The 12,140-nt window shown below is 36.7% G+C and overlaps 1 protein-coding gene across 1 annotated transcript in view; it reads right to left on the bottom strand.

The window, feature by feature from the left end:
- The window catches only part of CDH13 (cadherin 13), a gene marked incomplete at its 5' end in the record, with an annotated part of 267,510 nt that overhangs the window by 180,896 nt on the left and 74,474 nt on the right, over positions 1 to 12,140 (bottom strand). The window contains one exon of the mRNA XM_010148860.1: positions 10,208 to 10,352. Coding sequence (XP_010147162.1) covers positions 10,208 to 10,352 — 145 coding nt within the window. The remainder of the gene's footprint in view (positions 1 to 10,207; positions 10,353 to 12,140) is intronic.

Below are 12,140 nucleotides of genomic sequence, written 5' to 3'. Positions count from 1 at the left end.
AAGAGGTGCAGCTCTGAATGCCTCTGGCAAGGGGCTCCTCTGTGCATAGCGTGAACATCTTTTAGGTTGGAAAAGACCTTTAAGATCATCAAGTCCAACTGCTAACCCAACACTGCCCAGCCCATCACTAAACCATGTCCCTGAGCACCACATCCACATCTCTTAAAGCCCACCAGGGGTGGTGACTCCACCACCTCCCTGGGCAGCCCATTCCAATGCCTGACCGCCCTTTCTGTGAAGACATTTTCCCACTATCCAATCTAAACCTCCCCTGGCACAACTTGAGACCATTGCCACTTGTCCCATTGCTTGTCACTTGGGAGAAGAGCCCAACCACTCCCTCTCTGCACCCTCCTTTCAGGGAGTTGTAGGGAGCAATAAGGTCTCCGCTGAGCCTCGTCTTCAGGATGAACACCCCCAGCTCCCTCAGCCGCTCCTCATAGGACTTGTCCTCTCCTACCTGTTCACACTGGTTTGAAATGTATGCTAATAATACTGTAGCTACAGTTTAAATCTATATAGTGATTGAGGAAAACATTCTGAGTTTTCATGTCCTTCCCCTACACCTTCCAGTTATGAGTAGCTACTCGTAAAGGAACTGACAGGCAAATTGTAATCTAGAACCCCAGGAAGAAGGGGAAACTACAAAGATTTGCTTGCTTGCTTCCAAAAAGTTTCTTCAGTCTGAACATAAAAACCCCAGAAAAATAAGATAAAGATAAATGAATTTAAGTTTTATTCAATAACAATGAAGCCTGAAGCTGATAATTTCAACTGTCTTGGACACAGCTGCAACAATGAGAAAATAAGAGACCAAAAGATGGATAAACTATATTATCTTAACTAGCAAAGGCAAACCTTCAAAATATGAAATTGGAAGAGAAAAGCTATACTATTAACTTTTCTCCCTGGCTAAGAAAATACAATCAAATTTTCAATTCTTTAGTTCTTATTTAGTAAGCCTGCAGCAGATAGCAAGCTTGCTGAAAGTGTAACCTCCCAAAATTAAACTGCCAGCTAAGCAAGATTACAAGAAGCCCAAGTGGCACGTCTATCTTTGTCTTATAATTCTTTTGAGTACCATAGGTTTTTGCTAACAGGAACAATTGATAGCTTCCAGCTTTAAATTAAGAAAGCAAAACTGTTTAAATTAAAAAACATGAAGTTTGCAAAACAATCTTTGCAAGTGTGTCCAAACAGTAACGCATGCAATTTCATGATCCATTACGCTGTCTGTTAAAAAATGCTGATGTGCCTCTATTGCTTCTGTTTTCCACAGCTACGGCCTTTCTCCTCCACAGCTGGGAACCGAGCTCCTATGCCAAGTTCTGGCTGACCCTGTCTGACCGTTTATCCCTCCTGCACAAAAAGCCAACATCACAAGAACAGTACTGCCCATCCTAACTTTGATAAATCTATCACAAACTTTGCTAACACTGTACAGGTTGCTCCCACGCAGCAGTCATGATAGGCAGCACAAAATCCATTTATTCATATACCACAGACATTTCAGTATCTCAGTACACCTCCTTTAATATAATTACTGCTAGTGCTATTTATATTTTTTGGTTTATATGGCTAATCATTCAATGCCTGGCCACTCTTAATTGCCAGAAATGCTCGTAAGGGTTTTAGTGTATGAGATTTCTCTCCAATAGAATTTGTCTGAGCCATCCTTAAACTTATTCATGTAAAATTTGCCAGATGAAAACCTGCCACCTTTATTTAGTTGCTGCTGATACTAATGTTATTCTATCTGAGTAATGTAGATCCTGGATACCAAGTACTTAAGACACGATTTTTCTGGCTTAAAATGATGAACTGATGTCTGTTAGTGTAAGAATCCTAAGCAAGTTCAATTGAAATGGGTCAGCAGGATATTTCCTCCTCTTACATTCACCTTGGCTTCATTCCAGGGCTTGCTCAAAACCAGCCCAATCCTGCACACATTCACAATTCTTCTGACTGTAGCACTTGTATAGCCTGTGGGAGTAAGAACCTATTCTTGCATATACAAAGGAACTCTACATTGTTTAATAGTTTGATTTGCTATTATATGTTACTGCATAAGTTTTATTTTAATATCATGCAACTGCTGTGACTGCGTTTTTATAATTGGTGCTGTACCCAGAGGAGAACTTTCTGAAGAGTAAAAAATGCTACCTAGGTGCTGATTCAGAAAATTTACTGAGCGCTCTGGGTAGCAGTACTCAGCTACGAAGCTTCCCAACAAAGGTGCTGCAGGTGCTAAAGAATTCAAACTACAAGATCAATGACATTAATCCATGGTTTATGCAACATAACATAAAAGAAAATTAAGGTAGTGAATTAAATTTTGAAAGAAAAGTCCTGGACAGAATCCCAATGAGATACTGATGCCCTTCTGAAATTTGTGTATATTCTATCAACAGAACCAAACCTACATTATCTCCATATTTTGAAACACAGGTGTGGTGATGTAGCAAGAAGCATTTTTGCTATGCTAAATAGTAATGGTTGCAAATTTCATCTCCAAAGACTCGGATTTGTAGTACATGGGTTTGTCACAATAACAAGACTGCATGAATTTCATTGACATTCCTACATCCATTGATTTCACAGTATGCCAATCCCAGCTGACACAAAGAATTGTCATTTAACAGGAAAACACAAAAAATTTTTACATTAACACTCCCTTTAAGTGTTTCAGATGCCTCCCAAACTTCTCAGGAACTTCTCCCTTCTCACCACAGGAGCACAGGGTTGATGGCAAGAAATGACAAATTAAAAACTTTTCAATATATCACAGATTTGAGAACGAATTCCTACTGGGATATACGAAACAGCTGTGCATAATTAGCCAACTGGGTTCTGCTTGAAAATTAAAATACTGATATTACAGATGTTTCTACCTAGTCCACATCCGTTACATTTACAGGCTAGATTACAAAATTCTAGGCAATGAGTACATTTTTGCTGAAATGCAGATGATTAATACTAAGAAGAGATTGCTGAAAGTTTGCTGTCACCAATCTTGAAAGTATGCACAAAACTACACACATTCACACACAGAAGATGATAAAAACTGACATGCTGTTACGCCCCAAACCCAGCATCCCATCTCCAGCCGTGGAGGGCTAAGGAAAACGTATGTGAAAAAGGCTTGTTTTTCCAAAGACAGACTTTCTGTATTCTTTTACTTCCTTTAACTCAGCGGCTTCATAGGCCACACTCTCATTAAGTACTATTATGCTGTATAACCAAGCAATTTATGAATTTTTCCCCCTGGATTTATCAAATTCCTTGAGCCAATTTATATTTTTGTTTTCCACAACAGCTCATAGCAGTGTTTCATAATTAAATGTGTAACATTTGACATTTCAAACCTCCTCCAAAATCAAAGTATTGCTGCAAGAGACATTGCTCTGAATCAAAAAAGCCCAGATTCAAACATTTAATTTTGAGATAGTTTTGAGGTGGATTTACTGAGACATTTCAGCTTTGCAGTTCAGATCTATATATACTTCTAAGTTCTCTACTGCTGATTTTTGAGAAAATATGAATATTTTAATATGAAATAATGAGCTCACTCATTACATACCTTCACAGCCAACAGGCAGAATCTCAAAATGAATTGATAGGTCTTCAAAAACTGCTACAGTACCATCCACCAGAGAACTTGTAACGAGCACTTAAATTTTCAACAATTCTTTTAGTCAGAGATGTGGTTTACACACAGGATATAAAGCTAAACCGTATCTTTACAAGTTGTTTTCTTGTTTGTTTGTCTTAAAAGAAAAAGAACAAATAAAAATAATCAGGATGAAATCTTCTTCTGCTTAGCTTGATGAAAAACACCTCCATAATTTGGATCATACCAGTGTAATAAATACAAGATGGGAGAAAATCATTCCACAAGGCTAGCAGGTCATGCCTACCCAATAGGGACCAATACAGGGTCTAGGAGGCAGGCTATTGCAGATTTAATTTATGATGTAGTGAGACTCCTGTAATTAAAATTCACAACGAAGTGCAATATTTTACTTTCTAGTATTAAAATTTATCAATACTCCCATATCATACTAAGCATTTCCATGTGCATATATGCAAGCTTCCCTCATATGAAAATTAAATCTTTGTTTCTTGTTTTCCTTGGTAAACCCATTGGTAATACACACACACACACATATTTTAAGCTGAATGCCCCAGTGATCTCCTCATAATTCTCCTATTACAAGAAATATCAAAAAGCATTCATAAGCATTTGTTTCTCCTTACACACTGTAAGCAGGAAGCCGTTTTTGCTACTGTCTTGAACTTATTTTTTTCATTGTTTGAAGACCATCATCAGTGTCAGCAGTGTTTCAAGTATGTGCCCTTGCTTAAAAGTACAGTTTGAGCCCCACGAACATGTAAGTCTTCGCCTTGATTACATTTTTGTGCAATTCTCATTCAAACATTCTGTATTTTGTTCTCATTATGGTCATGAACTCCATCTACAGTCAAAATATTTTTCAGGTATTTGCCCCAGACTACTTAGCTTAAGAAGCATTTTGCTTGGTGAAATGGTTTTACACAATGGTTGCATTCCACTGAAGGAATTGCAGGTTTTCTGTGTGGAGCTTTCATAAGCTTTGTCAATTCCCCCATCCAACTTTGAATAAAATTCAGCACAGTAAGAATCATCAGCACAATAAATATATGCAACCCACATCCTACTTCAGTCTTAGATCATGAACTGATTCTTAGTGCTTGATCTAAAGGGGTGTTGATGTTGACACCATTTTGCTTTTCATGCTATTTAGGATTTGATATCCTGAACTACCCATCCAATTTAATCTTCCAGGAGTGTATTCTTAGTTTTAAAATATGTGCAATGCAATAAAAACATCAATGCACAAATATACGTATATGCAGAATGCAGTAATCTATGTAACCAAAAAGATTGAAGCATCATTTTAACGCTGATCCAGGCAGAATCAGAAGCCACTGGGAAATTTCAGACGCTACTTCTACCTAGGTAAGAAGAAATTATATCTTTTACTCTGCTCTTTTGATGACTCTTTGGGAATTTTCTTTTTTATTTAAATTTATTTTTAATTTTAATCTTTTGGTTAATAGAAAACTTAAAAACACCCTTGTATTTTCTGCCATGTTATTGGATTTATAGGTCAAAAGGAAGAAGCAGACCTGGAGGGTTCACCTAATTCAATACGTTTTTATATATTCTACAGCTTTAGTAACCTTCTTATTCCATAAACCAGCAGGGATTACAAGCAACAAAAATTCCAGAGACCAGAAAAATACTACTGTAACATTTGAAACATATCAAAGATGACAACAGGTGCTTATCAGGCAAAGATGATATATATGTCCTTGCCACTTTGCTAGGCCAGCCTGCCCACAGTTTACCTTTCCTGGTATCTGTTGACTCTGATCTATCATATCTATACTCATTTACAATCATTCGTGTACTAATCTTGTTTTGTTGTTAAATATGAAAAAAACCCTGTCCTAGGGGGTTGCTCTTGCTAAGAAGCTGCCATTTTAGAACCAGTTTTCATTTATCTGAATCACAGCCACACACTATTATACAATGTATAGCTATCATTAATACTTAGTGCTTCAGACCCTTCCTCATGCTTTATCCATTTTTATAAATTATTATTTTAGGATACTTTGCAACCCTCTAGGCTACTCTTCTTAATTCTTCTGTTTCCTCTCTGTCTTCAAATGCCCCTTTATTTCTCACAATTATTTAGACATCTATCAGTCCTGGTTTAGGGCTCCTCAGCTGGAATGCAATGTATTCAGGCTATTGTACATCATGGAAAACAAGTTACTTTTTTAAAATGCAATTCTCAAGCAATTTTCCCAAACTCTGCAGTGAATATTTTACCCCACTGGGCTTGTAGCATATTGTTACAAGTCACATAATGTCAAATGTGTTTAAAATAATTTCTGTTAAATGCCTCCAGCAAGTGTAATGAGATGGCTGCCAAGTTCATTTAAACAGCCTCCACTTTCCAACCTTTAAAGAGCAAGACCTCCAAATGTTTCTGCCCGCCTATGTAATCCATAAGGTTACAGTCACTCCCATTAAGGCGCAAGGTAAGTCTGCAGCAGGACACAAATCCTAAGCCATAGAGTTGGCAGATGGACAGATCAGAGATCTACAGGAAATAAACTGGGTCATAACTCATAAAACAAAAATGTGAGAAATCAGCAGTACAGTTAGCACAAAAAACATTACAGTCAGTAGAAAAATTGCCACAGGTGTCACCAAATCAGGCTCAACTGTTACTTTCCATGTGTGTACATATGTATGCTGACTTCAGTCTCACACAGAAATTAGAGACTTAAACTGCAAACTATTTCTCTGCTGCCTTTTTTTTTTTTTTAATAAATAGCCTCCAAGCTTGCAGACTTTCACAGAAAAGACCTTCTAATAAAACTCTGAAAATATCTATCATCACTGTAAGCATGCATCTGAGTGTACTTTTGTTAGAATTTGGCTCTAGGCTATTTCCAGGAGTACAACAATTTTCCATGAAAACAGCTAATTAACTGTAACTACATCATGAAATCTCTCCAGGAAAAATACATCAGGAAAGAAATAAGTTACTATATCACCTATCATTCACATATTTTTATCATTAATTATAAGCTATGGCAAGCCCTAGCTTGAAATTCAGATAGATATTTATTCACGTAAGGAACATGCAAGTTTACATTCTCAGTAATTATGCCCAGCTACTGGCCTCTAGTAAATGATGAGATGCAAATTGTAATGTCCAAATCACCAGTGGTGTTTACTGGGAGTTAAAAAAAAAAAAAAAAAATCACACACACACACAAAAGGTGAATGGCCTTAGTAACACAGAAAACATATTAAAACACCACCTAAACACATTCTCAATGGTACTATGCACAAAAGATCTTCAATTATCCACAGACAGATTAAATACATACAAAAACTACACACTATCTTCTGGTTGTCTTTTGGTTTTTTTCTACTTGTAAGTACCTCCAACGGCAGAGAAAGGAGGGTCCTTAAAAGGGGCTTGACATAACATTTCACTGTTGTCTTCTAACTTTTGTGTCTTTCCTTAATTAAGGAACCCAACCTTCAAATCATTAAGGAAAAAAAACTCATTCTGGGAAAACAATAGAAAGCTGGAACGCAGCTCTCACAGCAACATCAAGGATGTCCAATATAAACATTGACTTGAATATTAAGATTTATATGTTTACATTTGTGATGCTAAGTCTCTCCAACTTCTATGTATTAGTAAATCTCTGATATTTCTGATGAATACTAGACAATGTGTAAGTGCAATTTTAGGATCAATAAATAAGTCAAAAGCCACTAGAAAGTTCCACTGGGATTGTGACTGCTGAAAATATGGCCCTACAGAAAAACAGAGGAACACAGTGATTAATAACTTTAAGTTTGATTGAATGAAGATGAAGGTGGCTGTGATAGGAAATAAGGTTATGCATATAATGCAAAGCCTTTCTATTTGAACTTTAAAAAAGAAATACAACAATATAATTTAATACGATAGGAAGGAATCGGGAATCAGACGTGCAAGCACACACAAAGATTTCTATCAAGCTGTATAGCGCAACTATTGATTGGGAGCACCAAAAGAGCAGAAGTTGATGAATAATTTTGAGATATATGCCATAAAACATGAAGAACTATGGAAAACAGATGTAAGCAACATGAAATCTTGGTTGACTGGATGCCATCTGCATAGACAACTATGACATTCTAGCTAATACTGATTCTACAGGTTTAATTTTGCACAAAATCATTTTGCAAGTATTGGTGTTCTTGACATGAGGAAAATGAGGTTATGAAGTTTAATGGGATGAATACCTGGGGGAAGGGGGGAGAGAATAAGGAAGAGAAAGTTGAGAAAAATTATTCAGAATTTGACTAACAGGTAAGACACTCAAAGTCCCAAAGGCTACGTGCAAAAATACCAAAGTGCAGCGAGAGAAAATGGATGAAAACTATCACAGAAGAACTCACTAGAAGTTGGACTGATAAACATTTCTATGGATTCAGAAGCATAAACTTCATTATAAGGGGAAAAAAAGGAGAAGCAAGGAGCGTTTATAGAAGAGCAAAAATAGGGAGATGCCAGTTTAAAAAAAGTATGGTTTGCAGAGAAAAGAAACTTGGTATAGCACTAAAGAACATACAGCAGATAACAACAAAGTAGTATCCCATAGCCTGAAATTAACACTCAAAGCTAAATATTAACTATTGTTTCAGAAGGGCATGTGGTGTAAATTCTGCTTTGATGGAGAGAGACGAGAACACTGAAAGACTGGCAGGAACTTGCAAGCTCATATACTACCAGGAAGATTAAACTTAACCACTGCAGAGCTTGAGCTGTTTGGCACCACTTTCTTTCACTGAAATACTGGGTATAGGGGCTGTGAATCTACTAAAACTACACCATCCTACTCAGTGGTCCAGGAATGAGTACCTAAATGGGCATGACAAGAAGATGCTCTTGTTTAAATTAAAACATAATTGTTCCCTTGATCCAATTAGACAGTCACACTCTGCTGCAGAGTATTGACTGATTGTGCAAAGCAATCTCTGACATTTGCTAGTGATTATAAAACTCTTGTGACAACACAGGGTGAATGGGAAGTGGGAGGGTCTAAGGAAGTTTCTTTTGAATTGTGAATAAGTGATCAATATCCAAAATAAATTAAGAATGAACTAGAGACCTACAACCAAAAAGTTAGTGTTCCACTCGCCAGCCATACTCACAAATATGAAACACATTGTTTGAATGGAAAGATCATCAATTAGTTCATTATGTGCTTATCACAAGGTAAATGAACATCTATCTGAACAGCATTTTTAACCTGATGAATCATAGAATCTTCTAGGTTAGCAGAGACTTTTAAGATCATCAAGCCCAGTCACTGAAGGATGAAAGAAGGAGCAGCTCATAATGCATTTCGTACCTACAGCTTTTCAAACAATGGCAACTATATGTGAAAATGCAAAATTTACTAAAAAGGTTACATGATTTCTAGAAACTACATAAATAATTAAATAAGGGCAAAGAATAACATCTAGTTCTATCAGTATGTAATAGAAGGAAGTGAAAGGTGGTATCTAGCCTTGAGTAAACAAAGCACATGTCACCACATTAAGCTTCAATGAATATTAAATATTCATAAATAATATACTTAATTTCAGCTTTCATTTCAAAATATTTCAGTACGCCTATAGAGCCAAAACCTTATGTCTGTATGCACAGCTTCAAGTGCATAAGGAGCATAAAGTCTTGTGTTCAACAGTGTATAGAAAGACATTCAAATAAGTAACCCACGACTGATCTCCATTAAATCACTGTCACTCCTCTTGTTTTTAATGGGGTTTTCTATTGGTTTAGATTTATTTCACAAAGTTCCAGGTTAACTCCATCACATAATCTGATGATAAAATTACTGCTTATAAATGCAGTGGAGATACCTCTCCAGTGGAATGCAACAGCTGTTTAATAACTCACAGAAAATTGCACAACAGCTGAGGACAACAGTTGAAGAAAACTAATTCAGCCTTCATCTGCAGGAGGAGTTTAGCTAGGATGGTTGTTTGTACCCAAACTGAACTTTGGAACAATATCATAAGCCCACAGAAGTTCATCATCAAAAAAACCACAAAAAACCCCCAAAAGAACAGTGATTTTAATCAGAACATTTTCCTTACTAACTTTAATTCACAAAGTGTGTTTTTATTTTGCTGCAACTTTTGTATCTGCATTTACACAAGTAACAACCTTCAGTGTTTCAAACAGCCCTATAATATTAGCATATTCAGAATGTGCTTTCCAGTAATTCCTATTATTTACCTAGGCTTAAAATGACCTCTCCAGCAGCTAACCCTTACAGCGAAAAAGGTGGATCTGAACAGAAATTGTACGTTTCTTGGTCTGAATATTAATCATATTCAGATTTGCTGAGTCTCATTATCAACGAGTCTCTTGATATTAATAAAAAATTGTAAACCTGAATCAAAGCTGGTCCTAAATACTGCTCTCCTAAAGGTCTGCTCCTACCTCTATGTGGGGGAAGGATTCAGTGAGTCACAAAATCAGCAAGAGAAGGTGTGCAATGTGATAATAATGCATTTGTCAACACAAAATCTGTTCAGGCTTTATTTATAGAGATATGATTGTCATGGACTTACCTGTAGGGGATCCCTCCATGACATGACCAACGTAGGGTCCTTCTTTGAACATTGGCCTGTTGTCATTTTGATCAATAACAGAAATATCTAGGCGGACTGGACCATCAATGGTTTTCCCACTTATATCTGTGACCTCAACTTCAAGCTGTAGGAACAAAAAGAGGAATAAATTCATTTAGTCCACTACCAAAGTGAGCAAGAAAAAAATAGCTCAGATCAGTGCTGCCGTAACCAGACCCTGGCAAAGATACCACTTGCAGCCCATCCTTTTGGACTAAGCTCAGGGCAGATTTTCAGACTAATAAAAGAGAAAGACAGCTGTACATTAAAATCAAGGTACCTCTTGGCAGCTTGAAAATGCCATATTCCCTGAAGAATGAAATGACTAGAGTATAAGGAAAAAAAAAAAAAGGTAAATTTAATGTTAATCATGTGAAGATTTGGCTGTTTACTTTTTTTTCAAACACATTTAGAATGGACACATAGAACTATCACAGTATAACTGACATACATATCTCCTAGTGCAAAGCAAGAATGCATTAGATCTATTAAATACATTTTCTCAATGGTGATGGCATGAAGTATTATGTTAGGTAATTTTGACAGTTCTCCAGCTTTTCTAACAAGGTATGGAAGAACAGAACAACATATGCAGTCTTATATAAGCAGGTGTGTATATGTATATATATATACACACACATACACACACTCACATCCCAGTGTATGAAAGCAACTGTTGAACATAAAGCCAACATATGCAGCTGAAAGTTTGTTTCAACTTTCTTTACTTCCAAAAACTGGAAAGAAAGATCATACCAAGTATCTCAACCCTCCCATCCACTTGCAATGGAAAGTCTCAATAAGTTACAAAAACTTAGTCATTAGGGCAAACCATGCCAAAACTTCTTGGATAATAGAAAAGGAACTGCTATACCTGCAGTTCTCTCTCCTCTCCAAGATGTCAGTAAAACACAGCAAGAAAAATACCAGAGACACAGCTATCATTTTCACCTTCCCTACCTGTCCCTGGACTCAGCCCTTTAATGGAGTTAAGCCAGCCAGAAAATGAACCTGAGCACAGGCATTAATATCACCCTCTTCCAGTGTTTCCCTGAGAAAATGGTAGCAGCAGGGGCTGGAAGTCTCTGAGCATTTTGTGTATTCTGTTAATTTATTCTTCATTTCCATGTCTTATACGTCTAAGTTATTTATAAGGTAGTGATAAATCCTGCTGAGAAAGAATTAGGTCAGAATTCTAATTCCTTATTAAAATGGATGGCTTATTAGCACATCTATGTATTTTATTATGCTTACAAATAAATTCCACTTTTACAGTTCCATGTGCAGAGTGTGCGGAGTATTTGTTATGAGTAAACTATCTATCTACTCACATACACTACTTGTAAATAGTGTCAGAGTCCATTTTAACATCTACTCACTGCTTATCCTCACCTCGCTAGCAATTGTTCTGGCAAGTATTTTCCCAGCTGATATAGAGCTTAACAGCATAAAAGCAAACAAATACTCTGTTGTGAAGACAACTGATGCATGTAGCATTGGCAGAGCTGAAGCCTTATGGGGGCCCACACTGCTGCAGTTTCCAGGGATAGTTTAACAGTGGACTCTAAAGCCAGTGCAGAACTTGAGGACTGATTAGGATGTGATGGGGACTAGGAAGGAAAATGCACTCTTATTACCGAAATACATTAAAGCTAGATACAGTTTCAGATACAGTTGGAAACTGCTGACAAAAGATTTGTCTTAGTAAATGTTGACTCATCAAAACCCTGTTAATTGCTTTGGAAAATGGAAGAATAGCAATATTTCTGTGTGAAATTCCAGCAAATTCATTTTCAAATTCAAGATAATTTGCTCTTAATCTATCTCTCAATATTAAGTGGCTGTACTGCTCACTGGGGAGAACAAAGGCTTT

This window comes from Eurypyga helias, unplaced genomic scaffold, assembly GCF_000690775.1.
Source record: "Eurypyga helias isolate BGI_N326 unplaced genomic scaffold, ASM69077v1 scaffold603, whole genome shotgun sequence".
Lineage (NCBI taxonomy): Eukaryota > Metazoa > Chordata > Aves > Eurypygiformes > Eurypygidae > Eurypyga > Eurypyga helias.
Note: the sequence above shows the minus strand (reverse complement) of the source record. Positions and strands in the feature narration are given on the sequence as shown.